The sequence below is a fragment of the Strix uralensis genome, chromosome 1 (assembly GCF_047716275.1).
Source record: "Strix uralensis isolate ZFMK-TIS-50842 chromosome 1, bStrUra1, whole genome shotgun sequence".
Taxonomy (NCBI): Eukaryota; Metazoa; Chordata; class Aves; order Strigiformes; family Strigidae; genus Strix; species Strix uralensis.
The window spans coordinates 174,851,159-174,878,700 of record NC_133972.1 but is presented as its reverse complement, the minus strand read 5'-3'; the positions used below and the strand labels follow the sequence as shown (position 1 = coordinate 174,878,700).

At 67.7% G+C, this 27,542-nt stretch overlaps 3 protein-coding genes across 3 annotated transcripts; 2 read left to right on the top strand and 1 right to left on the bottom strand.

Moving 5' to 3' along the window:
* The first annotated feature begins 718 nt into the window (after positions 1 to 718).
* GPAA1 (glycosylphosphatidylinositol anchor attachment 1) lies at positions 719 to 8,704 on the top strand. Its single transcript, XM_074889703.1, has 12 exons — positions 719 to 892; positions 981 to 1,160; positions 1,833 to 1,944; positions 2,541 to 2,688; positions 3,123 to 3,224; positions 3,320 to 3,516; positions 4,098 to 4,294; positions 5,013 to 5,166; positions 5,244 to 5,327; positions 5,410 to 5,606; positions 7,094 to 7,264; positions 7,936 to 8,704. The coding sequence occupies exons 1-12, from the start codon at positions 747 to 749 to the stop codon at positions 8,177 to 8,179; spliced, it is 1,932 nt and encodes a 643-aa protein (XP_074745804.1). The 5' UTR covers positions 719 to 746; the 3' UTR covers positions 8,180 to 8,704.
* Positions 8,705 to 9,209: 505 nt separating this feature from the next.
* On the top strand, positions 9,210 to 11,658 carry CYC1 (cytochrome c1). The gene is made up of 7 exons (XM_074889674.1): positions 9,210 to 9,373; positions 10,124 to 10,317; positions 10,409 to 10,535; positions 10,621 to 10,778; positions 10,909 to 11,069; positions 11,146 to 11,246; positions 11,361 to 11,658. The coding sequence occupies exons 1-7, from the start codon at positions 9,275 to 9,277 to the stop codon at positions 11,463 to 11,465; spliced, it is 945 nt and encodes a 314-aa protein (XP_074745775.1). The 5' UTR covers positions 9,210 to 9,274; the 3' UTR covers positions 11,466 to 11,658.
* Positions 11,659 to 11,903: 245 nt separating this feature from the next.
* SHARPIN (SHANK associated RH domain interactor) lies at positions 11,904 to 27,173 on the bottom strand. Its single transcript, XM_074889661.1, has 14 exons — positions 26,934 to 27,173; positions 23,262 to 23,436; positions 22,953 to 23,063; positions 21,724 to 21,865; positions 18,832 to 18,922; positions 18,335 to 18,608; positions 17,589 to 17,719; positions 17,240 to 17,413; positions 14,202 to 14,362; positions 12,905 to 13,016; positions 12,636 to 12,815; positions 12,452 to 12,550; positions 12,223 to 12,366; positions 11,904 to 12,110 (listed from the first exon to the last, which is right to left on the bottom strand). The coding sequence occupies exons 1-14, from the start codon at positions 27,156 to 27,158 to the stop codon at positions 12,030 to 12,032; spliced, it is 2,100 nt and encodes a 699-aa protein (XP_074745762.1). The 5' UTR covers positions 27,159 to 27,173; the 3' UTR covers positions 11,904 to 12,029.
* Positions 27,174 to 27,542: the final 369 nt, after the last annotated feature.

Genomic DNA, 27,542 nt, shown 5'->3' with positions numbered 1-27,542 from the left:
CAGCCCCTTGCACACCCCCCGACCCCTCCGCACACCCCCTCCCGCTGCAGAGCCCCTTACACGCCCCTGTTGCCCCCCAGGTCAGAGACCCTCCCAACCCCCTTGCACACACTCGTCACCCCCTTGCACCCCCTTTACACTCCCTTGCACCCTCCTGCCCGCCGGCGCATGCGCAGAGCGGGGCGGGCGGTGCCCGTCGATGTCTCTGGGCTCCGCCCCCCGGCCTGACCCGTTCCGCCGGCGATTGAGCGGCCTGGGCGGGCGGCGGGACCGGGAGGTGGGGACGGGGGTGCGGGGGGCAGGAACGGGGGGCTGGGGGGGGTACAGCGGCCGTCGGGTTTGGGGGACGCAGGGACAGGGCCGTGGGGTGCCGGGGGGGGGCGTGTAGGGAGCTGTGGGGGCGCGTTGTGGGGCTGTGGGACGGGGCTGGGGGGTGTGTGGGGCAATGACGGGCCATGGGGAGCCTGTGGGGTGGGTTAAGGGGGTGGGGGGGGCTGGGTAGGCGTGTGGGAGGGGGTTGTGGGGGGTCTGTGGGGCAGGGAAGGGGCTGGGGGGGGGATGTGGGGCAGGGATGGGGCTGGGGGGTGCGCGTGAGGTGGGTAAGGGGCTGGGGGGGGTGGGGGGGGCAGGGCCAGGTTTGGGGCCAGGCCCGTGGGGTGCATCGGGGGCCGTGGGTGCCTGGGGGGGCGCGCAGGTGAAGCCGTGGGCAGCCCCAGTGAGGGGGGCCCGTGGGACCAGCCCCCCTCATGCCCGGGGGACCCCGTTCCCCCCCCAAAACAGCCCGAGTTCAACACCCCCCCCCCCCCCCGCCCCCCGCCATGGGGCTGCTGTCGGACCCCCACTGCCGGCGGGCGCTGTCCCGCCTCGTTCTGCGCCTCAACACCCCGCTCTGGTGAGTGCCGGGGGGCCCCTCCATGGGGCTGGGTGCCCCCTCCCCACCCTGTAGCCCACCCCCTGACACCCCGTTTTCCCTCCTGCAGCGCCCTGAGCTACGTGATGGGGCTGGGCTGGTTCCTGGCCTTGGCCTTCCAGCCCCTGGCCCCCCGCACCTACATGTCAGAGAACGCCATGGGCTCCACCATGGTGGAGGAGCAGTTCCTCTTCGGCGAGAGGGCCCTCTCCTACGCCCGGGAGTTCGCCGGCCACAAGAAGAAAGCGGGGTGAGAGCTGGGAAGTGGGGGGTGCTGCTTGGTTTGGAGGGGTGGGGAGGCTGGTGGGGGGTTGATTCTGTGATTCTGTGGGGTTCGCAGAATCATCTGGGTTGGAAAAGCCCTTGAAGCTCCTCCAGCCCAACCATGAACCTCACCCTGACCGTTCCCAACTCCACCAGATCCCTCAGCGCTGGGTCAGCCCGACTCTTCAACCCCTCCAGGGATGGGGACTCCCCCCCTGCCCTGGGCAGCCCATTCCAACGCCCAACAACCCCTTCTGCAAAGAAATCCTTCCTAAGAGCCAGTCTGACCCTGCCCTGGTGCAGCTTGAGGCCATTCCCTCTTGGCCTGCCGCTGGTTCCTTGGCTCAAGAGACTCCTCCCCCCTCTCTGCACCCTCCTTTCAGGGAGTTGGAGAGGGCCATGAGGTCTCCCCTCAGCCTCCTCTTCTCCACACTAAACCCCCCCAGTTCCCCCAGCCGCTCCCCATCACACCTGTGCTCCAGACCCTGCACCAGCTCCGTTGCCCTTCTCTGGACACGCTCGAGTCATTCAAGGGCCTTTTTGGAGTGAGGGGCCCAAAACTGAACCCACTCACTGAGGGGTGGCCTCCCCAGGGGTAAGACCTCTCCCCTGTCCCTGCTGGCCACGCTATGGCTGACACGAGCCCCCGTCTCCGCAGGGGAATGCCGGTGGCTTGGCTGGAGAAGACGATGTGGAGCCTGGGGCTGGAGGTGCACCGGCAGCCCTTCGCCCGCACCCTGCCCTTCCCCGACGAGACCCGCGAGCGATATGTGAGGCCCGATTTCCTCCCCCTAAATCCAAAACCAGTAAAACAGTTAAAAGTGGAGACCCAGGACAAAAGCGAGTTACTGACACCCTCTTACCTGGGTGCCTTGATCCACACTTCTCTGCTGTAGCTCAGAAGGACTCACGTTAACAAACTGTGTTCTTTCTAGTTCCCGGTTTTACGAGATATTTCAGCTGCAATATGCACCGCAGCTTTCTCCCTTTCCCCCCCAGCTTTAGGGCAGACAGAATTCCTTTCTGTAATCCTTTTGCAACGAACACAAAATATTAGTGTAACACCATCGCTTCAGAAGGGTCAAATCTTGTTGGCTTTTCTCAAGTGATTACTTCTACAGGCTTCTAAAAGAGTATTTCACAAATCATTTTTTTGTTATGCCTACCAAAACAGTAGCAGTAGCTATAAGAATCAATGTTCAGGTGTGTAGCGGGGGCGGGGGGGGGGGGGGGGGGAAGGGAAACAAAAGCAAAAAAATGCCCCGCTGCAGCGCAGTGTGGTTACAGGCATGAAGCAATTTATTTAGTAGAAAGTTAATCAAGCCGAGACCGCCCCGTAACCCTGAGCCTTCCTCGTTTCCCGCAGATGGTGAAGGGCACCAACGTGTACGGGATCCTGCGGGCCCCGCGCGCCGCCAGCACTGAGTCACTGGTGCTGAGCGTTCCCTGCACTGAGGGGCCCCACAACAACCAGGCCGTGGGGCTCATGCTGGCCCTCGCCGCCTACTTCCGAGGTGAGTCCCCGGGGCGGGGGCATGGGGGGGGGCTCGGTGCCCCCCTCCCGCAGCCCGGCGCTGTTTTGGGGGGTTCTGGGGTTGGGGAGTGATGCCCGAGGGGGTCTCACGGGGTGAAGAGTGTCCAAGCTCCTGGGCAGGGCCCTGGCATGGGGATGGGAGGGGTGGGAGTGATGGGTGCCTGCACCCCCAGGGGGCACTGGCTTTTCTGGGGGGTGGCACCAGGACTGGGCCGTACTGGGGCCGGGACTGGGCTCTGTTGGGGCAGGGACTGGACAGGGACTGGGGCTGGGACTGGGCTGTGCTGGGACAGGGAGTAGAATCTGTTGGAGCAGGGACTGGGCACGGACTGGGCTTTTGAGCCTTCCCATGGCCGTGCCGGGCTCTGCCAGGGCCGGTCTGTTGCTCCCGCGTCCTCCCCCCGTTCCCTTTAGGCCAGATATACTGGGCCAAGGACATCATCTTCCTGGTGAACGAGCACGACCTGCTGGGCATGGAGGCCTGGCTGGAGGCCTACCACGACGTCAACGTCACCGGTGAGGCGGGGGCCGGGGGGTGACCATCATGGTGGCACCATCATGATGTGACTGTTGTGGTGGCTGTCGCGGTGTGACCGTGACGCTGCCCGCAGAGGTTCGTTCCTCGGGGACGCTGGGCCGGGCGGGCGCCATCCAGGCGGCCATTTCGCTGGAGCTGAGCAGCGACGTGGTGACCAGCTTTGACGTGGCGGTGGAGGGGCTGAACGGGCAGCTGCCCAACCTCGACCTCCTCAACCTCTTCCACGCCTTCTGCCAGAAAAACGGGCTGCTCTGCACCATCCAGGGCAAGGTGAGTCGCTCGCGGGGCTGGACGGTGGCCACCAGCATCCCCGGCTGGTGTCGGAGAGCGCGTGGCCAGCAGGACCCGGGCAGGGCTCGTCCCCCTCGAACCCCGGGTTCGGTTTTGGGCCCCTCGCTCCGGGAAAGACACGGAGGGGCTGGAGCGCGTCCAAAGGGCAGCGGAGCCGGGGAAGGGGCTGGAGCACAAGTCCTGAGAGGGGGGAGCTGGGGGGGCTCAGCCTGGACAAAAGGGGGCTCAGGGGAGACCTCGTCGCTCTCTGCAACTGCCCGACAGGAGCTTGGAGCGAGGGCGGGGTCGGTCCCTTCTCCCCAGCGCCGGGACGAGAGGAACCGGCCTGACGTGGCGCCGCCGGGGGAGGTTTAGGTGGGACGTTGGGAACAATTTCTCCAGCGAAAGGGTCGTCGAGCGGCAGAACCAGCCGCCCGGGGCAGCGGGGGAGTCGCCAGCCCGGGAGGGGTTTAACAGCCGCGCGGGGGGACGCGGGTTAGTGGGGGCCTGGGCAGCGCCGGGGGGGCGCTTGGACTCGGGGAGCTCCAGGTTTTTTTTTTTTCCCCCGACTCTTCCCGCAGCTGCCGCGCTCGGACTGGGACTCGCTGCCTGCCTACGCCCACAGCCTGCAGACGCTGCTGCTGATGGTGCTGGCCCAGGCCTCAGGGCGGCCCCGCGGTGACCACGGGCTCTTCCTCCGCTACCGCATCGAGGCCATCACCCTGCGCGGCATCAACAGCTTCCGGCAGTACAAGTACGACATGACCACCGTGGGCAAGTGAGTGTGGGGCCACTTTGGGGTGGGGGTTCTTGGGGGGTGCAGCCCCCCCCACCTTGCCCTCTGTTAAAGAATTTCCCCAGACGGGGGGTATCTCTGGGTTTGCTTTATTAACACTCAGAGTTGGGCCAACACTGCAGTGAGTGGCCAATGCCCGAAGGCCTCGCACAGTTCATACACTATTTCTAAATCTGTTACCTAAGTCCAAAGTCTTTGTAAGTTTTCACTCAACCTTTGATTCTCATCACTTATTAAAATTCACTACAACCCCTGTCGCAGCCAAATTCTCTTCTGGTCCCAATCCTCGCTTCAGTTTCAGGGTCATTTTTCGGGTCATCATCTTCTGCATCTTTCTTCCAGTAGTTTTCATCTCGCCCAATTCTGAGCAAACACTGAAGATGTTCTATGAAAGGCTTAGCTAGAGCGAGCGCTTTCCAGATACTGAATTCTCTTAATGTGGCAAAACCCCAGTGTTTGGTCAATTAACCATCCTTTGTTAAAACTGCCTCTGTAGGATCAGCTTGACGGGGTTTTAAACCAGCCTTGGGCTGGGACTATCCAAGCAGCAGGCTCAGAACACTTTTCAGGCCTGTTGAGCAGCGTTCTGGTTGCCTTGGGAATGTCACAGGATAGCGATGCCCTGAGCACGTTTCACTGGGCCTTAAAATCTTATTTCAAATATACCAGAGTTGTATTTAAAATTCTCCCGTGCCCGCAGGACGCTGGAGGGGATGTTCCGGAAACTCAACAACCTCCTGGAGCGGCTGCACCAGTCCTACTTCTTCTACCTCCTACCCTCCCTGTCCCGCTTCGTCTCCATCGGCATCTACATGCCAGCCTTCGGCTTCCTCCTCCTCGTCCTCATCCTCAAGATATCCTTTCTGGGGGGCCGGGAGGCGGGCGAGGGGCAGCCCAAGGCGCTCGGCTCCTTTCCCTGACCCACCCCCACGCCCTGGACCTCTGGTTGAAGCTGAGCAAGTGCGAGACAGGCAGCGCCGAGCGGCCCTGGGATGGCGACCGGGCGGCCACCGAGGTGGGGGCCCTCCCCTCATCCCCTCCTTCCTCCCCTCCCCGCTCCTACCGTCCTCCTCATCCTCCTCCCTTTTTTCTGGCAGGACTCCCGGCCCGGTTTGCTGGCGCTGGTGCCGCCGCTGCTCATCTGCCAGGCGGCCGGGCTGGCGCTCTACTGCCTGCCCGTGCTGGGGCAGCGCGTGGCCACCCAGCACTTCCCCGTCTCTGAGGCTGAGGCCGTCGTCCTCACCGCCATCGCCATCTACGTCGCCGGCATGGCGCTGCCCCACAGCACCCACAGGTACTGCGGGGGGGTGGGCGCTGCCACACACCACCCACAGGTGATGGGGGGGGATGTTGGCGCTGCCCCACAGCACCCACAGGTACTCTGGAGGGGGGTGGGCGCTACCCCACAGCACCCACAGGTACTCTGGAGGGGGGTGGGCGCTACCCCACAGCACCCACAGGTGATGGGGTGGGTGTTGGGGCTGCTCCACAGCACCCATGGGTGATGGAGGGGGAGCTGGGGGGGTGGGCACTGCCCCACAGCACCCACAGGTACTCTGGAGGGGGGTGGGTGCTGCCCCACAGCACCCACGGGTGACAGGGAGTTGGGGGGGGGTATGACCCACACCCGGAGCCCAGGGGGTTGTAAAGGTGTCGTGATCCCCTGGGGTTGGGTTAAGGTGAAATGACACCGAAGGACCAGGTGAAATGTTTTACTGGGGGGAGAAAGAACTTGAACTTGGGAAAGGGTGATACGTGGTGTGTGAGAAAGGGATGGGAAGAGGGAAAGAAAAAGGGGAAAGGGGAAGAAAAAGGGGAAAGGGGAAGGAAAAGGGGAAGAAAGGGAGAGAGAGTCGGGGGAAGCTGATGCCCACCCCAGGCTCAGCGGTGTCTCGGGTGGGGGTGCACCCCAGCACCCTTCTCTGTCGCCCCTTCAGCTCACCGTTTGCAGACGAGACGAGGGGGGTGTTCCCGCCTCAGCCCTTCGCCTTTTCCTGGTTTTGGGGCAATCGCCCCCGTTAGCTCCAGCGGCGCTGGGTGGTTCCCTCTTGCCGATCTTTTCCCTTTTCTTGGGGGTTATTGTCATAAATGGGAGCGCGGGCGACCCCCCCCAGCCTCTGCCCCTACCCCGCCGCCCTCTGCCCCCATCCCTCAGCAATTCGGCGAAGGGCAGCGGAGCCGGGCGCCCCTCGGCAGTTCCCCCCTCACCCCAACCGCCGCGGCCCCCGTTTCTCCGTCGGGCTGTGACGATTTGAGGCCTTACAGGGGGGTGCCGGGGGTGCCATGAGGAGCTGGGGGGCGCCGCGGGGTGCCGTGGGGAGCTGGGGGGTGCTGTGGGGTGCCAAGAGGTGCTGTGGGGTGCCATGGGGAGCTGAGGGGTGCCACAGGGTGCTGTGGGGAGCCGGGGGGTGCCAGGGGGAGCCGGGGGGTGCTGTGGGGAGTCACGGGGTGCTGGGAGGTGCTGTGGGGTGCTGGGGGGTGTTGCAGGGTGCCGGGGGGAACCGTGGGGTGCCACAAGGTGCCGTGAGGTGCTGTGGGGAGCTGGGGGGTGCTGTGAGGATTCACGGGGTGCTGGGAGGTGCTGGGGGGTGTTGCGGGGTGCCACAGGGTGCCAGGGGGAACCGTGGGGTGCCACGAGGTGCTGTGGGGAGCTGGGGGGTGCCACGAGGTGCCGGGGGGTGCTGCGGGGTGTCATGGGGAGCTGGGGGGTGCCACATGGTGCCGTGGGGAGCTGGGGGGTGCTGTGGCCACAGTGCTGAGCATGTCTGTCCCCCCCCCCAGGGTGCTGGCGGGCGCTGGCAGCGACCGGGGCTGGATGACGCTGAAGCTGCTGGCGCTGCTGTACCTGGCGCTGCAGCTCGGCTGCCTCGCGCTCCTCAACTTCTCCCTCGGCTTCCTCCTCGCCGCCACCATGGTCCCCGCCGCCGCCGCCGTCCAGCCCAACGGGCCCAGGTCAGCAGGGATGGGGTGTCTCTGCCTCCCCCCCCCTCTAGTGGGGATACTGGGGGGCTTTGGGGATGCTGGGGGCTCTCCTGGGGGGATGGCGGGGGCTCTCGTGGGGGTGGGAGGATGCTGGAGGGATACGGGGGGCTCTTCCCAGGGTGGGGGGACACTGGGGGGGCTCTCCCTGGGCTTTGGGGATGCTGGGGGACACTCAGGGCTCTCCCCAGGGTGGGGGGATGCTGGGGGGGCTCTCCCCAGGCTGGGGGCACACTGTGGAGGTCTCTCTCCAGGGTGTGGGGATGCTGGGGGGGGCTCTCCATGGGGTGGGGGGACACCCAGGGGGCCTCTCTCTGAGGTGGGGAGATGCTGGGGGGCTGCTGCGGGGTCTCTCCCCATGACGTGAGGATCCTGGGGGGATGCTGGGGGGACACTGGGGGCTCTTCCTGGGGTGGGGGGGTGCCGGGGGGATGATGGGGGGTCTCACCATGGAGTGGGGAGATACTGGGGGGCCTGTTCCTGGGGCAGAGGGGGTGCTAGGGGAACACTCAGGGCTCTCCCCATGACGTGAGGATGCTGGGGGGATCCGGGGGGGTCTCTTCTGCAGGGTGTGGTGATACTGGAGGGGGGTGTGTGGGGGGGTGTCTCCCGGTTGCCCACTGAGGCCGGCCGCTGGCCCGCAGGGTGCTGCTGGCGGCGCTGCTGGTGCTGGCCACGCCGGCGGCCACGCTGCTGCTGGGCATCTTCCTGCAGCGGGAGCTGGTGGAGGCACCGGCGGCGGCGGGCGAGGGCTGGCAGCTCTTCCTGGCGGCCGTGGGCGAGGGGCTGCTGCAGCACCACCTCTACGGGGCCCTGCCCTTCCCCTTCCTCGCCCTCTGCGCCTACCCCGCCTGGCTGCTGCTCTGGAACGTGCTCTTCTGGAAGTGAGGGGCCCCGCGCCCCTGAATGGGGACGGACCCACGGATGGACCCACGGACGGACCCATGGATGGGCACATGGACAGACACACGGCTCCTGCCCTTCCTCTTCCTTGCCCTTTGCTCTCACCCCTCTGGCTGCTGCTCTGGAACGGGCTCTTCTGGAAGTGAGGGACCCCCGCACCTCCAAACGGGGATGGACCCATGGACAGACCCATGGATGGACCCATGGATGGGCACATGGACAGACGCACGGCTCCTGCCCTTCCTCTTCCTCACTCTCTGCTCTCACCCCTCTGGCTGCTGCCCTGGAACGGGCTCTTCTGGAAGTGAGGGCCCCCTGCACCCCCAAACAGGGACGGACCCATGGACAGACCCATGGATGGACCCATGGACAGACCCCACCCCCAGGGCGCTGCCAGCGGTGACACCCCCAGCCCCCACGGAACAGGGACACCAGCCTGGGCTGAGCCCCCCCCGGGGGTGGCAGTGGGTCCTGCCCTGGGGGTGTGCTGCAGGGGGGGAACCCCAGGGTGGGGGTGCGGGGGGGGCTGTGGGGTGGGGTCGGGGGCTCCCTGGTCTGGACAGGGTGGGGTGTCTCTCTCCTCCCCCCTCTCCTGGGCTGTCCGGGGGTCTCCGCATGGTCTATACGGGGGGGGGCGGGGGTTCCCCGGTCTGTATGGGGGGCGGGGGGGGGGTGTCTCTCTTTCTCCCCCCCCGGCTGTACGGGGGGCTTTGGGGGTTCCCCGGTCTGTACGGCGGGGTCTCTCTCTCCTCCCCCCGCCCCAGTCTGTCCGGGGGGGTCTCCCCACGGTCTGTCCGGGGGGGTTTGGGGGCTCCTCAGGCTGTACCGGGGGCTCCCCCCTTTCCCCCCTCCCGCTCTGTCCGGGGGGGCCGCAGCGCTGCAATAAAAGCGGAGCCCGGACGGGAGCGGAGCCGGTTTTGTCTGATGAATTGGGGGGCGGGTGTTGGAGTGTGTGTCCGTGACGTCACGTTACTTCCGGCGGCGGGTGACGTCGCGTCCGGCGGCGGGTGACGTCACGTCCGAGGCGGCCCCTCGGCGTCCCCTCGACCTCGGCGCGGCGCCGCCGGGAGCAGCGGAGCGATGGCGGCGGTGGCGGTGCGGAACCTCCGGCTGCGGCACCTCCCGCTGCGGCCCCACGGCCGCTTCCTGCTGCCGCGGGGGCCCGGCGCGCCCGCCCCGGTGAGACCGGGAACCCCCGCAGCCCCGCCCGCTCTGCCCGGCCCGGGGAGCCCCGTCCCGCCCTCCCGGGCCTGCCCGGTGCCCGCGGCTCCCCCGTCCTGTCCGGTTCCCCCAGGCACTGGCAGCTGCCCCCGGTTCCCCCCGCGGCCCAGCCTCTTGCCCCCGGTCCCTGCCGTGTCCTGTCGGGTGCCCCCGGTCTCCCCCACCAGCCCAGCCCGGTGCCCCCATCGCTGCCCGGTGCCCCCGGTTCCTCGCCCCGGTCCCCTCCCCACCTCGTCCGGTGTCCCCGGTTTCCATCTCCCCGGCCCTGCTCGGTGCCCCCTCCATGTCCTGTCCGGTGCCCCCGGGCTCAGCCACTTGCCCCCGGTTCCCCCCATGTCATGCCCGGTGCCCACCCCCATCGCTGCATGGTGCCCCCGGTGCCTCCCCCACCCCAGTCTCTTGCCCCTGGTCCCCCCTAACGCCCTGTCAGGTGCCCCCGGTCCCCCCCCGGCTCTTCTTGGTACCCCCGGTCCCCCACGTCCTTCCCGGTCCCCTGGTTCCCCCCCGCGGGCCCAGCCTCTTCCCCCCAGTCCCCCAATTCCCTGTCAGGTGCCCCCGGTGCCCCCGGTCCAGCTCGGTGCCCCCCACCCCGGGCCCCATCCCCCCCCTCACTGCTCCCCAGATCCCCCCCATCCCTGCGGGGACCCTGACGCCTGTGTCTGTCTGTCTGTCTGTGTGTCTGCCCCCCCGCCCCGTGCCCCCCCCCAGGCTGCCATGTCGTCCTTCGGCGGCCTCTCCCGTGGGGGGAAGGCGGCGCTGGCGGCCCTGGGGGTGCTGGTGGCGGGGGGGGGCGGCCTGGCGCTGGCCCTGCGCTGGCCCCTGGCCGCGGGCGAGCTGGAGATGCACCCGCCGCGCTTCCCCTGGAGCCACGGCGGAGCCCTGGCCGCCCTCGACCACAGCAGGTACCGCCGGGGGGGGCCAGGGGAAGCCGAGGGGGGGGCGGGCAGAGGACCAGGACGTGGCACCTCCTCATCCTCCTCTTCCTCCCCGCAGCCTGCGGCGCGGGTTCCAGGTGTACAAGCAGGTGTGCTCGGCGTGCCACAGCATGGAGTACCTGGCCTACCGCAACCTCATCGGCGTCACCCACACCGAGGAGGAGGCCAAGGCGCTGGCCGAGGAGGTGACACCCCCGCCCCGCACCCCCTGCGCCCCCCCCCAGCGCCGCCGCGCCCCAGCTCACGGCCGCTCTCCCCTCCCCGGCGCAGGTGGACGTGCTGGACGGCCCGGATGAGAACGGGGAGATGTTCACCCGCCCCGGGAAAATCTCCGATTATTTCCCCAAACCATACCCCAACGCCGAGGCGGCGCGAGCTGCCAACAACGGGGCGCTGCCCCCCGACCTCAGCTACATCGTCAATGCCCGGTGAGCACTCAGGGCGGGGGGGGACACGGTGTGGCGCATCCTGGACCCCCGCGGGGGCTCAGGGTCCCTCACCAAGGGGAGGAGGAGCTGGGGGGGTCCCTGCTGACCCCCCCCTTGCCCCCCGGCACAGGCACGGGGGCGAGGATTACGTGTTCTCCCTCCTCACCGGCTACTGCGACCCCCCCGCCGGCGTGACGCTGCGTGAGGGGCTGCACTACAACCCCTACTTCCCCGGGCAGGCCATCGGCATGGCCCCCCCCATCTACAACGAGATCCTGGAATTTGATGACGGTAAGAGGGGCCCTGTCCTGCAGGGGGGGGCGGGGAGTGGTTCTGGGGGTGCTCAGCCCCCCCGTTGCCTCCCCAGGCACCCCGGCCACCATGTCCCAGATCGCCAAGGACGTCTGCACCTTCCTGCGGTGGGCGGCCGAGCCAGAGCACGACCAGCGCAAACGGATGGGGCTGAAGGTGGGTGTTTGCCCTGGGGGGCTCGGGGGGGGGCTGGCAGTGCCCCCTCTGTGGTCCCCCCCCCCCCAAACCACCGTGGGGCAGAGCTCGACTCCCTCCTCCCCCCCGCCGCAGATGCTGATGATCTCGGGGCTCCTCGTCCCCCTCATCTACTACATGAAGCGCCACAAATGGTCCGTCCTGAAGAGCAGAAAAATGATCTACCGGCCCCCCAAATAGTTGGGGGGGGCAAAGGGGGGGGTGCCCCCACCCCAGCTGCACCGCCTGGGCCACGCACAACCCCTGGCACCCCCCCACCCCAGCTCCTTATTTAACATCGAACCCCCACCCTGGGGGGGGGGGGGGGCAGTGCGGCGCCTGTGCTCCGGGTGGGGGTGTGGGGGGGGGCGGAAATAAAAATTGGGTTGTTGAAGGGGAAAACGTTGGCGTGGTCTGTGGGGGGGTCGGGAAGGGGCCGATGGCCCCCGCTCGTTTTGGGGGGGCGGTTGTGGCAGCACTGGCAGCGAGGCTCTGGCACGCAGAGGGTTTATTGGGACAGGACCTGCCGCTCCGCCTGCTGCCGCGGAGGCTCCGTGGGCCCCCCCGACCTGCCCCCCCCCCCCCCCCCCCACCGTCCAAGTCCTGGGGCCCCACATCCCCTCCCCACCCTGCGTCCATCCGCAGCTCCGTGTCCCGCTGCCGGTTCCGGGCCGTCCCTTGGCGCTGGGGGCGGGGGGAGCAGCCCCCGGTGGCCCTCGGTGGGGCCCCCCCCCAGCCCCGATGGGCCCCCCCCAGCCCCGGGACTCAGTGGCAGTTCTGGCAGCGGGGGTGGCACCTCTGTCCGTTGACGTTGCAGCGACATCCGCCGCTGGTGTCCCCGGGACCCTGGGGAAGGCAGGTGGGGCACAAGGTCAAGGTGAGGGTCAGGGGGACCCTGCAGGCTCACAGGGCCCGGGGGGGGGTCCCTGCTGCCCCCCACCCCCCTGGGATCGCTCACCCCGGGCCCCCAGCGCGGCCCCTTGGTCACCCAGCAGATCTCGGTCTGGCAGACGGTGCAGCGGATCCAGTCGCAACCGTCTTTCTTCTGCACCACGATGAGGCAGGTGGGGCAGTGCATCGCCTCCCCGAGCTGCACCAGTGTCTGGGGGGGGCGCAGGGCCGGCCGTGAGGGACATAAGGACACTTTAGACCCCCCTCCCCAGCTCCCTGAGACCCCCCACTCAGACCTGCAGCATGTCCTTGGTCTGTCGGGCAGCCGAGTCGTTCTGCGCCTGGACCTGGAGATCGTCCTGGTACTGGCGGCAATTTTTCCCTTCGTGGATGGCCTGGGGAGGGGGGGGAACACGGCTCAGCGCCGCAGACCCCCCCCAAGCCCCCTCTGTGGTGTGGTGGTGGTGGGGGGGGTCTCACCTTGCAGAGGAGGCAGTTGAGGGCCTGGCAGATGGGGCAGCGGAACTCGTTGACGGAATCCTCGTAGATGCACCAGCCGCGGCAGTCGGTGGTTTTGCAGTGGAAGCTGTTGTGGCTGCGCCGCTCGGCCAGCACCAGGCTCCGCTCCAGAAACCGTCTGTACTCCTCCGGCGTCACCAGCTGCGCCGAGAGAGAGACACGGGGCAGGAGCAGGATGCGGCCCCCCCGTCCCCAGCGCTGCCGGCGGCGTCGCAGCGGGACACACTCACCGCCCGGATCTCCCGCTCCTGGAGGTGGCTGCCGCAGGCGTAGGAGTCGTCGCGGAAGGGACAGGCCACCTCCGGCTCCTCGCTGTAGTTGATCACCTGGCGCAGGCACTCCCTGGGGGAGCAGCACCCTGTCAGCCCCAGAGTGGGGGGCTCGGGGCCTGGCACACCCCCCAGGGTGAGGGGCTTGGGGCCTGTCACTGCCATGGTGGGGGCTTGGGGCTGGTCTCTGGGAGGGCTGGGGGGGCTCTTGGACCCGTCACTGGGAGGGCTGGGGGGGCTCAGGGCCAGTCACCGCAATGGCAGGGGGGGTTTGGAGCTGGTCACCGTGATGGTGGGGGCTCAGGGCTGGTCACTGGGAGGGCTGGAGGCTCCTGGGGCTGGTCACTGTGACAGTCAGGGGGTCACTACAAGGGTGGGGGCTCAGGGCCAGCCATGGGGAGGGTTGGGGGGTCTCAGGGCCAGTCACCGTGATGGTGGGGGCTTGGGGCTGGTCGCTGAGGGCTGGGGGGAGTCTCAGGGCCAGTCACTGCGATGGCAGGGGCGTTTTGGAGCTGGTCACCGTGATGGTGGGGGCTCAGGGCTGGTGTCTGAGGGCTGGGGGGCTCTTAGAGCTGTCACTGGGAGGGCTGGGGGGGCTCAGGGCCAGTCACCGCAATGGTGGGGCTTGGGGCTGGTCACTGGGAGGGCTGGAGGCTCCTGGGGCTGGTCACTGTGACAGTCAGGGGGTCACTGTGAGGGTGGGGGCTCATGGCCAGCCACGGGGAGGGTTGGGGGGTCTCAGGGCCAGTCACTGTGACAGTCAGGGGCTCTTGGGGCCAGTCTCCACAAGAGTCGGGGGGGCTCAGGCCTGGTCACCATGATGATGGGGGGGGTCTCAGGGCCAGTCACCGTGAGGGCTTGGCGGGGGGGGGGGTTTGGAGCTGGTCACTGCAATGGGGGGGCTCAGGACTGGTCAGTGTGAGGGCTGGGGGGTTTTGGGGCCAGTCACTATGGGGGTGGGGGGCTCAGGGCTGGGCACTGGGAGGGTTGGGGGTGTCAGGGCTGGTCAATGTGAGGGCTGGGGGGTCTTGGGGACAGTCACCACGAGGGCTGGGGGCTCTTGGAGCTGGTCACTGGGAGGGCTGGTGGGGGGCTCGGGGCCAGTCACCGCCATGGCAGGGGGCTCAGGAACAGTCACCGTGATGCTGGGGGGGCCTGGGGACAGTCACCCTGAGGGCTGGGGGGTTTTGGGGCCGGTCACCGCACTGTCGGGGAGCCCGGGGGGGGCGGGGGGGAGGGGGGCTGCGCAGGGCGTTACCTGCAGAAGGCGTGCAGACACTCGCGCAGCAGCACCCCCTCGCCCGGGGCCACCTGCTGGTAGCAGATGCGACACTCGAGCACCTCCCGGCTGGCCACCAGCACCTCCTCCTCCAGCTGCAGCAGCTGCTGGAAGTTCCTCAGCCGCTCGGCCTCCAGCGCCTGCCGGCGAGGAACAGCCCCCGTCAGCCCCCAGCACCCCAAATCCAGCTCGCCCCCCCCCACCCCGAGAGGCCCCAGACCAGTGTTGGCCAACTGCGAGCCCAGGGAAGTGGCCGGATCCCACCAGGATGACCCCACACCTCTCGCAGCCCTCATGGTCACCATCCAAGGGACCAGGGCCACCTATCCCAAGCTCCCCCTCTGGCTTCAGTAGCCCGGCTGTGCTCGGCAGGGGTCAGGTCTGGATTTGGAGGGACCCCCCCCACCAAGGGAAAGGAAAGGAGATGGGGACGTGCTGCTGGCTGCACCCTGAGGCGCATGGGCACCGAGCCACACGCTGGCCTTTCCCCAGCCTGTGCCAAACCGAGGGACGCAAGCGCCAAGTCCTGGCAGCCACCGAGGGCCCCGGAGGGGCCGCGCCAACGTTTTGGGGGGCACTTTAACCAGTTTTGAACCCCTGCGATTTCCCGGGAGCGGCGCAGGCGGCAGCGGGGCCCCGAGTGCGCGGGGACGCTCGACACGACGCTCGGCCACCGCCGCAGCCACAACCCCCCGGGGTTCGGTGTCTCACCGGGACGCCACCGCGGCCCGCTGCCCCCCGGTCCCACCCTGCACCCCCTCCCCGAGCTCCAGCCTCCGCTCCCGGCCCCCGGCATGGCAAAGGCAGCAGCACCGAGGCCCAGCGGCCCCGGCTCTGGCGTAACCCCGCGAGGAAGCACCCACCGGTTGCGCTTCCATTTCACGGCACAAACCACCCCCACGGGGAGCACAAGAAGATGGCGAAGCCGCGCTGGTGGGATAAGGCTTTAATGAGGGAAGGAATCCAGCCACGGGCCCTCGCGGGAGGCACAACCCAACCCGAGGAGCCCAGACCAGGGGTCCCGTCCTTCCCCCCAGCCCAGGGGCCGCCACCTCCAAAGCCAAACACAACACGGACGAACCAAACCGGGAGCTGGAGGGACCGGCAGCACAGAGCACCCACGCGGGGCTCACGGCACGGGGGACCCCCAAACCTGTGGCCACACCTCAGCTGACAGCCCCCTCCCTGCCCTATTCCCGTGGGTGCTGCGGGGCCAGCGCCCGGTGAGGGCTTGTTGCCTGTTCCTGCTGATGGCCACCCCCGGCCAGCACCCAAGACCATGATGCCACCCCTCTGCCTATGGAGCAAGGGGAGCAAGACCCCCAGAGCAGGGTCCCCCCAGACCTCTGAGAACCTCTGAGCAGGGTCCCCCTGAGCCTGAGACCCCCCCAAGTATGGCCCCCCTGAGCCTAAGACCCCCTGGAGCACAGTCCCCCAAGCCTGAGACACCCCCCCCCAAGTACAAGCCCTCCCAAGCCTGGGACCACCTGAGCAAGGTCACCCTGAGCCTAAGACCCCCTGAGTATGGCCCCCCCCCAAGTCTGAGACCGCCTGGAGCAGGGTCCCCTCAAGCCTGAGACCCCCCCAAGTATGGCCCCCCAAGCCTGAGACCCCCTGGAGTGGGATGCCCCAAGCCTGAGACCCCCAGGGCTTGGCCTCCCCCCCCCCCCCCGAGCCCGAGCCCCCCAGCACAGGCCCAGGCCCAGCACAGACATTGCTGATCCCCGGCCACGCCAGCTCTTCCCTGAAACCCCGATAACGGCACCGGCCGCCCCCACCTCACACCATCCCTACCCCGGGGGGGGCTCAGACCCCCCAGCGAGCCCAGCAGGCGCAGGGCAGAGCGGCAGCAAGGCCAAGGGCCGGCCAGTGACACAGGCTCTGGGTTGCCAGCACAGGGAGGCAAATTAAAAACTCCTGTGGCCAGGACAGCGAGTGGCAGCTCCTCTGGGGGGGCCGGGATGTGCCCCCCTCCCTGCCGGCACCACGGGGAGGACGAGCGGCACGCCCAACGCCACAAACCCAGGAGCTGCCGCGCTCCTGAGGGGCCCAGACCCTCGTGTCCCCCCCTGCAGCAAGCAGCACTTGTCCCCCCGCCCCGGCAGCTCGGGGCCTCGCCGGCTCTTCTGCAGAAATTTCCTGCATCAGCTCTAGGGTCTGAGCAAAGGGTGGGGGGGGCCCTGGCGGCAGCCGCTGGGCGCACGCGGGGGCACCGGGGGAGCCCTGGTGGGCACCGGGGGAGGGGGGTGACGGGGCAGGACGGGGCGTCCAGGCGGGCCAGGCACGGGGCGGCTAGCAGAACTCGGAGGACAGGTGGATGAAGTCATCCAAGGAGGCCGAGCCCAGGACGCAGTGCGCAGCTGAGCCATCCTCTCTCCTTCCCTTTTCCTAGCGGCATCCCGGCACCAGAGAAAAAAGAAAGAAGAGAAGGTTTGGTCAGTGCCTGAGCCGGAGTCCCGCAGCACAGCCCCAGCTTGGGGCCGGGAGGTCCCATCGGAGCCCCCCCCCACCACCCCAACTCCCTGAGAGGTTTCTACAAAAGGGGCGTGGGGACAAGCGCAGCCCCACGGCTGCTCGGCCCGGGGCCGCCGTCTACCAGGAGAAGAAGGACCCGCCGGACCGGGGTGCTGCGTCCTGCCGAGCTCTGCCCAGGGGTTTTGGGGGCTTTGGGGGGGGTCACAGATCCCTGCCCTGCCACAAATCGCTGCCAGTGAACACGCACGCGGCCCGACTCCCACCGCTGCCGTCTCCTCCAACAGCCGCAAAACGCCTCCGCGCTCACCACGCAGCACCTCCGAGCCGCTGCTCCTCGGCGCAGGGGGGGACGAAGGGGGCTGCAGCAGCCCCCCCCCACCCCGTGCTGCCCCTCGGGGCGTCCACTTCGCCCTTCCACACCCATTTCCCCCAAGCAGCCAGTGTGGGAACCCGTGATGCCGCCGAAGTGCGCCGGTGCCCCGATCCTCCCCGGGGCTGGCCTCGAGCGCAGGGTGCGGGGCCGGTCAGTCCCCCCCCCGTACCTGCTGGTACTGCAGGATCCCCTCCTGCTCCTGCTGCATCCTCCACAGCTCCGTCTCGTCCGGCTTGTAGGTGCCAGGGACCACATAGTCCTCGGGACGGTCCGTGCTGCACATCTCGCAGCCTGGCCGCGTGGGCTTGTTGATGAAGGTGCATTTTGGACACGACCAGCCCGCCTGCGGGGACACGCGAGATGTAGAAGCTGGGAAATAAAATGCTTTGGAGAGAGGGGAAAAAAGGGGGGGATAGGACATGGAGGAAGCCCCCAGCACCCCCAGACTGGGACAAAGGGAGGATCCGGCGGGGGCAGAGCAGGGTGGCGGCAGTGGGGATGCACCGTGGGCCACGTACCTGCACCGGCGAGGGCAGACTGGTGGCCGCGGGCTTCGACTGGCCACTGAAAAGGTCGCCCATCTGCAGCGCGTCCAGGTGCTGGCTGATCTCGCCGATGTCCATCTTCCTGCCGGACTCGTTGCCCCAGCCTGGGGAGCGACGCCGGGGAAAGGGGGAATGTTACAACCAGCCCAGGGACCGGCAACCGGGCCTGGCTGCCAGCGTGCCACACTGGGCTGGGGGGGCCACTTGTCTCCAGGGAAGAGGCTGCTTGGCCCAGGTCAGCCCTGGGCAGGGAGGATGGATCCCAGGGAGGGCAAACCCCGGGGAGGATGGATCCTGGGGAGCACAGGTCCCTGGGGATGATGGATCCTTGGGAGCACAGATCCCACAGAGGATGGACCCCAGGGAGCACGGACCCCAGGAAGGACGGATCCCAGGAAGGATGGATCCCTGGGGAGCACAGATCCTGGGGAGGATGGACCCCAGGAATGATGGATCTTGGGGAGCACAGATCCCAGGAAGGATGAATCCCAGGGAGGATGGACCCCAGGGAGCACAGACCCAGGAAGGATGGATCCTGAGGCACACAGATCCCTGGGGGCACAGATCCTGGGGAGCACAGACCCCAGGAAGGATGGATCTCGGGGAGCACAGATCCTGGGGAGCACGGATCCCGGGGAGCAGCCCTGCACCCGGCTCTGGCCCCCTGCGCTGGAGCCGTCCCGGCCGGCGGCCGCGGGGAGGGCAGAGGAGAGCCAGACCTTTTTTAGGCGACATGTTGGGCAGGGTGTTGTATTTGCGCCTTTCGGCGGCGTCATCACTCAGCGAGGAGGTGGAGCTGAGCATGACCTGCGCCTGGTCCTCCTCGTAGCGCTGCTCGGTCAGCTCGGCCATCTTCGCCGAGAGCAGGTAGAGAAACGCTGTGTCGCCATCCCTGCGGATGCCGTAGGAGGAAACGGTCCGTTCGTCCACGCACAGGCACTGCCCGATGATCCAGCGCTGAACCAAGGGGTGGAATCCGTAATCCTGGAAGACCTGGGCGGCCGGAGAAACGGGGAGGGTGAGCCAGCGGCCGCGGCTTCCCCGCAGCTCCTCACCACGGCTTGGCAGGCGCCGGCGAGCTGGGAGAACGGGCGAAGAACCAGCTCCACAAAGGGAGAGGAGTAGGGGGGAGAGCCCAGCTCCCCCAGCGCCGGTACAAGCGGTTAAAAAAGGGGCTGCGGGGGGTGGGGGTGTCACACCGGCGCCAGCTCCGTACCTGCTGCTTGAGCGTTGCTATCGTAGTGTGAGCACGGACCCTGAGGGTGATGCTCGCCGAAGACGTCGCATCCTCCACGCCGACCTTCATGCTGGAGGAGAGACCGACGCCGTTACAGGAGGGACGCCGCGATCGGGGCTCCGGCGGTGCCACCGGGGTCCCAGCACTGCACCTGGCACCGGCCGCTCGCGGGGTACGATGCTCTCGACCCGTGGGGCCAAGGCCACGGCCGATGCCCCACGGGGGGAGTCCCGCGAGGTCTGACACCGGGTTTCCAACTACTGTCACATCCTGGGAAACTGGGACAGGCATCCCCAGCCTGCGCCCTGCCTGCCTCCGCCGGCAGCTCCCGGCTCACACCCCAAACCCCACGTTTCACCCTCACAGGGAACTTGTTCCCCCCGCATTTTGTTTATTGTTTACTCCAGCCTTTTCCCTGCAGCCTCAACAGCGATTTCCACTTAGACACAGCAAGAAAAAACATTGCCTTTTCCTTGCTCTAAACCTGGTGCTTCCCAATTCCCCTGAGCCTCCTGGTCCACGGGAATAAACATTCCCCTGCTCCGCTCCGGCCCCTCGCGGACCCCCTCGCCCCGCCGCTGCCTCTCCCCCAGCGCAGAGCCCGAACCTTTCCAGCTCTCCTGGTAAAAGCGTTTCCTGCCTCTGACCATCCCACCCCTTCCCTGCACCCGACACAGAGGGGAAAAAGCTGCATTTTCCGAGCGTTAAGGCAGAACGTGCAGGTAGTGAGATCGCTGGGGGGTTCCCTCCCCTCTCCCCAACAACCCCGAACGCTGCGGGTCGTGCCGAGCGATGCCGCTGGCACTCGCACCACCTGCAGTCGCCAGCCTGCTGCTGCCTGCCCCTGTTTTGCGTTTACCAGCACCAAGTTCAAGTGCTCGGAGCCACAAGACCCGGCTGGAAGCCCAGACCTGGCGGCTCGGCGCCTTTCCCCGGTTGTTTGTGCGTCCCTGTCACAGCCCTGTCACTGCAGACGCCTCTGCCCTCTGCTCCCAGCCTGCGCCTTGCGCCCCGTCACGACCCAAAGGATGCTGCCCCCATCGTCTTCCTCCCCGAAGGTTTTTGAGGAAGCTCATCAGGAGTGTTTTGGCGGTGCTGGCACAGCACGCCGGCCCCGCTGCCGTGCCCTGCGGCTCTCCGACCTGCACCGGGGCACTGAGTCGGAGACACAACTCAAAAATCACAGAATTCCAGGTCGGAAGGGACCTCAAGGATCGTCTGCTCCAACCTTTCTTGGCAAAAGCCTGGTCTAGACAAGCCCAGCCCCATTCCAGCCCAATCCAAAGCATCTCCAGCTCTTCCCAATGCCGATGTTTATCTGTGAATCTCCTCGGCCTAGTCCTGGCCACTGTCTTGATACAAAAACCAGTGTTTTAACCTTCTTGGAGGCCTTTTCCAAGCCTGCGCTGCATGTGGCAGCGCTCTGTGGAGCGGATCCCCCGCTGGGACCGAGGGAGAGGCTGCCAGGGGGTCCCCAGGGCCCCCAGACAGGGGGAAAATCCACAGAGGGGCTGAGCTGAGCCTGAAGCCTCCACAGAATCAGGTCCCTGCCACACCGGCCGCTGCCTGGATGGGCTCACCCTCTGGATTCCCGGCTGTTCTGGCAGCACCCAACGTCCTGCTGCTGTATCCCCCCACTCCCTCCTCCCGGGAGCTCGGGAATGACAAACCCAGGACCCCAGAGCCCTCCAGGAATGCTGTGGCTGCCCCAGCTGCCCGTGGACCGATCCCGACGGAGGGAATTCCCGAAGCAGCTCGGCTCCAGGGACTGCAGGAGGCTCTGCTGGCTCTGCCGGCCCCAACAGACTCGCGGTCGCCGCCGTGACAGGCAAAACCACATCAAAAAGACAGAGCCAAGGGCCACGGGGCAAGCGACCCCAACGTCCATCGACCCACGGGCCCACCTGGGGCAGGTCGGGCTCCCGCGGAGGAACAGGAGTGTGCTGAGGGTGCGTGGTAGAGTTTTTGGTAGCAGGGGGGGAAGTTACAGCGGTGGCCACCTGGGAGAAGCTTCTCAAAGCCCCCCCTGGCTCTAGGTTGGACCCAGCACCAGCCACAGCCAGGCCAATTCGCAACGGTGCTGCCGGGATGATGGACCACGAGTGGAAGGGGCCAACGCGGAGCTCGCGCTGCTGGGAACGCACCCGCAGGTCTGGCTGCTCCCAATTCCCACCGATGTGCCCCTCGGGGGGGCTGGGGAGGGGCCCAGCTCTCCCCCATCACACCCAGCCCCTTTCTGGAGCAGGGAGAGAAATCCCCCCCCAGCCAGCCCCCAGGCTGCAGCCACAGCACCCCCGTTTAGGCCGAGCTCTCAGGACAAACTTTAGGAGGGCTCAACCGCTCCCGGGCAGACGCAGCCCCCGGGGAGGACTCGGGGCGGAGGGAGTTTGGGGGGGACCGTCTCCCGGGACAGGGGCGGCATGTGGAGCGGGGGGAGAAGGCAGAAGAGTGTTTCCCCCCCCGCCTCGGAGGAAGGAGCGGCGGGACCGACCGCACCCCCCGTCCCCTGCGCTTCGGGGGCAGGAGGTTGAGATACCGGGAACAAAACTGAGCTCAGGAGGAAGGGAGGGGTGGGGGCAGGTGGGTCAGGACACGGCAACGCTTCTCACCGTCCGTCCTGTCTGCCAAGGGCCGGTATTGGTGGTGGTTGGAATTAAAATAACGGCCTTTTTCTCCCACTACGGAGCCTGCCTTTTGCCCGTGACCGTTAACGGGTGAGCGGCCCCTCCCCGTCCTTATCTCCACTCCTGAGCCTTCGGGGGGGGGTTTTCTCCTCCCCAGCGCTGGGGGGGAAGGGGGGAGCGAGCGGCTGCCCGGGGCTCCGTTGCCCTCCGCGTGGGCTCCGTGGACGGGGGGGACGGCGGGGCTCACCTGATGTCCTCTGTGGGGTAGTTGGATTCCTTCAGGAGGATGCTGAGCGTGGCCTGCTGGCGAGCCAGGGCCACCGCACACTGCGAGGCCACCTCCTCGTCGCCGTACTCGATGGCCTGGGCAAGGTGGAGCGCCAGGTCCTCTGCGGCGGGGCGGAGAGGGAGAACTGTGAGATGGCAAACGCCCTCCCCAGGGCACGGTGTGACTGCTGCCGCCGGTAAAGCCAGAGCCCGGAGGGGCCTCAGACCGCAGGTGCCATCGCCTCGCAGCGAGGAACGGCAATTCTGGTTCAGTTCAGGCCAGAAACAGCACGGAGGGGCGGGAGGAGGCCGGTGCGAGGCTCCTGGGGAGCACGCTTGCTGCTCAGCCGATATTTTGGGGACGTTTCGGGGACGTTCCAGGGACGTTTTGGGGGGCACCGGGAGCTTAGTGCTGCCCCTCCTCAGACGGCTCGGTCAGTCTGACAGCCCACAGTGACCTCCAGGCCCGTGGCATCCCCAGACTTGGCTTGGGGGGGCTCATCCCACGGGATCAGGGTGTGTCCGGGTGGCCACCGGCATCCCCGGCTGGTGTCAGAGAGCGCGTGGCCAGCAGGACCCGGGCAGGACTCGTCCCCCTCGAACCCCGGGTTCGGTTTTGGGCCCCTCGCTCCGGGAAAGACACGGAGGGGCTGGAGCGCGTCCAAAGGGCAGCGGAGCCGGGGAAGGGGCTGGAGCACAAGTCCTGAGAGGGGGGAGCTGGGGGGGCTCAGCCTGGACAAAAGGGGGCTCAGGGGAGACCTCGTTGCTCTCTGCAACTGCCCCAGAGGAGCTTGGAGCGAGGGGGGGGTCGGTCCCTTCTCCCCGGCGCCGGGACGAGAGGAACCGGCCTGACGTGGCGCCGCCGGGGGAGGTTTAGGTGGGACGTTGGGAACAATTTCTCCAGCGAAAGGGTCGTCGAGTGCCAGAACCGGCTGCCCGGGGCAGCGGGGGAGTCGCCAGCCCGGGAGGGGTTTAACAGCTGCGCGGGGGGACGCGGGTTAGTGGGGGCCTGGGCAGCGCCGGGGGGACAGTTGGACTCGGGGAGCTCCGGGGTTTTTTTCCCAACCACTCGGTGATAAACGAGCCTGTTGTCAGCCCCAGGCCCAGGGAGCAGCTGGGCCCGGGTCTGAGCCAGTCTCCCAGGGGGGGTTGGCAACGCCTGATCCACCGAAAGAGCCAAAAAACCTCCCCCTCGCCCCCCTCAAATACCTTTCTCAGAAAGCTCCAAGGACAGAGCTGCCTCTGGATCCTGATCGGCAGAGCCGGCCCCGGCAGCGGCGGGCAGGGACGAGGCCTGGGCTGCCAGCGTGCTGTCAGCGGCTGAGGGAAGGCAGGAACACCTCAGGGCAGGGCTGTCACCTGCTGTCACCCACTGTCCTCCCCCAGAGGTCTTCTCCGGCCCTTCGGATGCTCCAACGCACGCAGGGAATCCCCCTCCCCGAAGGTCCCTCCCCGGGTGCGCAGGAGTTCTCGCCCCACGCTGGCCCTGCTGGCCCTCGGGCCACCGGCCCCGCTGACCTTTCTGCACCTCCCGCAGGGAGCTGCTGACGATCGTCCACCACTTCTGCGCCTCCCGCTCCTCCTCGAAGTCAAACACCAGGGGCTCATCCGAGGAGCCGAGGACCGTCAGCTCGTGGCACGTGGGGCTCCTCACTTTGTATGAGACGTCCTTGAGGTCGTACTCGGCCACGTTCTGGGGGGAAGCAGAAGGACCAGAGGGTCATGCCACGACGAGGACGCGTCGGGCGAGGGGGAAAATCCTCGCGGCCCCACGGTCTCTCACAACACCAGCGCAGGCAGAAACACGCACCAAGCCTCTGTCCCCGGGCGCCCAACCACAAACGCTGCCTGAAACGCCACCCCCCGTGCCCGGGGCTGTCTCCGAGCCCCGCAGCCACCCTGTCCCCTCCACCGCAGCCGGGGGCCACCGCGCAACACCCAGGGCTGCGATCGGCTCCGTGGCAGCGCAGCCGTCTCCACCGGCTGCCCCCCGTGACCAAACGCATCCCTTCTGCAAAACCAAAGCGCAGGCGACATCTCAGACGAGTCGAGGTGCCGTGGTGCCAGCTCTCGGGGGAAGCCGGCTCCTTCCCCCTTTTACAAGCTGTGGGAAAACCCTTCCCCGCGCACACACATGCCTTGGGGGGGGGGCTCAGCTTTCCCCACCAGGCCCTGCCAGCTCCCCCCAAGCCCCGCAGGGCGCAGGACGGCCCCGGTTGTCCTCGGGTCCCCCCGGCTTGGCTTTACACCGGAGCTTTCAATTCCGTTTCTGGTAAAATGGCAGCTCGGGAGGAGCCGGGGCACGGGGACGGCCCTGCGCAGCCACCTGCCTCCACGGCCCGGGCAGCAGGCAGGAAGCAGGCAAGTGCTGCCTGCACGGGCAGGGACGAGGAGGGGGCTGGAAGGAAGTCTGAGAGAAACCGCTGGTTCCTTTGCCCTTCACCCAAATTTAACATCCTGCCAAGTCCCCCTTGGCCCACTGTGCCCTGTCCCAACAGCAGGATTATAGGAATGGGGGGGGAAAAGAACAGAGAAGCTGATGTGCAGCCCCCCCGCTTGCCCTTTGTGGGGGTAAAGCCGATCTGGGAGCAGCTCCCGGGGGTCCTCAGCACCCACGTCCCGGGGGGAAGGAGTCAAACGAGGGAGGAACCGGGGACGTGCCTTTGCCAGGGCCACCTTCCGTCCCTGACACACGGCCCCGCAGCCCGCTGCCTCCGGCTCCAAGCCGTTATAGGAAAAGGCCCAGAAAAACAGGGTTTCAATTCACCGGGTTCCTGCCATTGTGCCAAGGGGCACCCTGGGGTGCTGCCCCCGTCTGCGGGGACGTCAGGGGAGGCAAGGCAGGGGGTGACAGGCACTTCCAGCTCATCCTCTGCCTTCGCAGGGTCTGGGAGCCGCCGAGCGACTGGCCCGGGGCTCAGGCGGGAGGTTTTGGCTATTTAACCTCTCACCTCCACCTCAACGCCGGACCCACAACGTCGTCCCCCTCCTCCCTCCCAGCTCCCAGCCCTCCGAGCAGCTCCCGCAGCCGGCGCAGGCTCCCGTTACGCTGGGCCAGGGCGGGATTAACGCAGCCGAGAGGGTTTTACATCAGCAACTGGCCTGCGTTACGGCTGCAGAGCAGCTGGTCCGACACCGTTTGCCACCCGCGCCCGGGCCGGGAACTCGGTCCCGGTGAGGCTGGCACGTGTCTCCCAAGGGCACAACAGCTGCTCCCTGCAGCACTTTGACCTTGAGAGGGGAGGCGGAGAGGCGGGCTCAGGGCTGGACTCCGTGGAGCCTCGCCAGGGACTGCGTTTCCCTTCCTGTCGCTCGTCCCTCGCACACAACCAAGCCCACGCCGTGCCGGCGGGCACCTACCGCAGTCCCGCCGTGCTCCGAAACCGAAACCCGGGTTTGAGCTGACCACAGGAGCGCCCGCAGGGACGGCAGGAACCGTCACGGGAAGGGGAGTGTGAGCCGGGGCCCAGATAAAGCCCAGAAACCTCGGACTTTGCCAGGAAAAGCACTGACGGCCGTCCTCGAGCCGCGGGGGGCTGGAGGGAAAGGCAGCTCCCGGCTCCACCGCGCAGCCCCCACGGGTTCATTGGAGCCAATGCCACCCCCAGCAGCAGTGACTCGGCAGGGGGGAGGTTTCCAGCCCAGCACAAACCAGAACGAGCGAGCAGGGGGAGGAAAAGCACCCCAAGAGCTGAGGCCTGAGGAAAGGTCTCGGCCCACATGCAGCTGAGCAAATTGGGGGAAAATCAGCCAGGAGTGGGTCTGCTCCTGAAAGAGGGAGCTGGGCAGGCTGGAGGAGCGGGGCTGTGTGAAGGTCATGAAGGTGAACAAGGCCAAGCGCGAGGTCTTGCACCTGGGTCTGGGCAAGCCCCAGTATCAGCGTGGGCTGGGGGGTGGGCAGACAGACAGACGGACGGAGAGCAGCCCCACAGAGAACTGGGGGATACTGGGGGGTGACAAACAGGACGTGAGTCGGCACCAGGCGCTGGCAGCCCAGAAAGCCAAGTGTCTCCTGGGCTGCAGGGAGAGGGAGGGGATTGGGCCCCTCTGCCCCGCTCCGGTGAGCCCCCCCGGAGCCCTGTGGCCAGCTCGGGGGGCTCCGGCCCAGGACAGACACGGAGCTGCTGGAGCAGGGACAGAGCAGGGACAAGGAAATGGTCCGAGGGCTGGAGCAGTTCTGCTGGGGGGAAAGGCTGAGAGTTGGGGGGGTTCAGCTGGAGAAGAGAAGGCTCTGGGGAGACCTTAGAGCGGCCTTCCAGGACTGAAAGGGGCTACAGGAAAGGGGGGGGGAACTCGTCATCAGGGGGGAGGGATAGGACAAGGGGGAACGGGTCTAAACTGACAGAGGGGAGATTTAGGTCAGATCTAAGGCAGAAATTCTTCCCTGTGAGGGTGGTGAGACCCTGGCACAGGTTGCCCAGAGAAGCTGTGGCTGCCCCCTCCCTGGAAGGGTTCAAGGCCAGGTTGGACGGGGCTTTGGGCAACCTGGGCTAGTGGAAGGTGGTCCTGCCCGGGGCAGGGGGTGGCACTGGATGGGCTTTAAGGCCCCTTCCTCCCCAACCCACCCCGTGAGTCGATGGCACCGAACTGGCGCTGTAGCCGGCCCCTGGAGCGAGGGGCTCTGGCATTTGTCCCCCCCGAGCAGAACCAACGGCCAGTGCCTCAGCGGGGATGGAGGACGGGGCAGAACTCAACCGGCACCAAAAGCCGAGCGCCGCCGGGACACGCTGCCTGCAGGGAAAGCAGCAGCACAGCCCTGCCCGGAGCTGCACCTCTCCATCGGTGGCTGCCGGACCGTCTGGTACCGGCACGGCCGAGAATCCACTCTGAGAACCCACGGGGCTGCCCAGAAACCAGCTTCCCCCAAATAACCCTGCCTGGGCAGGCAGGGCACGGGCATGGACAGGGCATGGGCAGAGATGGGCAAGGCATGGGCAGAAGCACAGGCAAGAAGCAGGCAGGATACAGGCAGAGATGGGCAAGGCACGGGCAGAAGTACGGGCAGGGGCAGGCAGGGCACGGGCAGGGCCGTTCCCCCTCACCGGTGGGATTCGGGGCGCCCGGACCCCCCCGCCCCCCCCCCCCGCCTTCTGCTGCCGCACGGCCCCGCCCTGCTCGGTTACGGGGCGGATTTATGAGCCGCCGCCGCCGCCAGCCCCCGTCCCCATCCCCGGGGCCCCCCGGTCTCACCGCGCCGCCGGCCGCCTCCGAGTGCCGCAGGCCGAGGCGGAAGCGTCGGTGGCCGCCGGCCGCCGGTTCGACGCTGAGCTGCAGGCGGAGCGCGGCGGCGGCGGGCAGCGGCGGGAGGCGGGAGGGCCGCGCCAGCCCCGCCCGCACCGCCATCAGCACGGTGGGCGGCGGCGGCGGCGCCGGGGCCGCGGCCGGGGCCGGGGCGGGGGCACCGGGCAGAGCCATCGCCGCCGCCGCCGCCTCCCTCCGCCTGCGCCTCCGCCCGTCCCGTGGGTGTGTTTGTGTCCCCCAACACACACCCGCCCCCCCACCCGGAACGGAGCGTTCCGGTACCGGAGGGCCCGGTCCGGCGGGAAACGCGCCCCCCGCGCCCGACAGTTCCGGTACCGGACGGTCCGCCCCTCGCCCCGCCCCCTCGGCCGTATAGCTCCGCCCCTTGTCCCGCCCCCGCGCAGCGCCCCGCCGAGCCGGGTGGGGGCGCCGCGCGCACCCCTGCCGTGATTGACAGCCGCTCCCCCCGTCTTTGTCCCCGGCAGCCAATCAGAACCCCGAGCGCGCCAGCCTGTGGGAGGGGCCTCGGGTCTGTCGCCGCGGAGGGCGGGCGCGCTG

Bases quoted from the DNA above. Each gene is read 5' to 3' on its own strand.
- GPAA1 (XM_074889703.1), top strand. From the start codon at position 747: ATGCCCGGGGGACCCCGTTCCCCCCCCAAAACAGCCCGAGTTCAACAC. The intron at 4,295-5,012 runs GTGAGTGTGGGG...CCGTGCCCGCAG, and splicing joins GACATGACCACCGTGGGCAA to GACGCTGGAGGGGATGTTCC. The intron at 5,607-7,093 runs GTACTGCGGGGG...CCCCCCCCCCAG, and splicing joins CTGCCCCACAGCACCCACAG to GGTGCTGGCGGGCGCTGGCA.
- CYC1 (XM_074889674.1), top strand. From the start codon at position 9,275: ATGGCGGCGGTGGCGGTGCGGAACCTCCGGCTGCGGCACCTCCCGCTG. The intron at 10,779-10,908 runs GTGAGCACTCAG...CCCCCGGCACAG, and splicing joins AGCTACATCGTCAATGCCCG to GCACGGGGGCGAGGATTACG. The intron at 11,070-11,145 runs GTAAGAGGGGCC...TTGCCTCCCCAG, and splicing joins GATCCTGGAATTTGATGACG to GCACCCCGGCCACCATGTCC.
- SHARPIN (XM_074889661.1), bottom strand. From the start codon at position 27,158: ATGGCTCTGCCCGGTGCCCCCGCCCCGGCCCCGGCCGCGGCCCCGGCG. The intron at 23,064-23,261 runs GTCAGCGGGGCC...GCCTTCCCTCAG, and splicing joins CCTGCGGGAGGTGCAGAAAG to CCGCTGACAGCACGCTGGCA. The intron at 18,923-21,723 runs GTGAGCCCCGCC...TCTCTCCTCCAG, and splicing joins TACCCCACAGAGGACATCAG to CATGAAGGTCGGCGTGGAGG.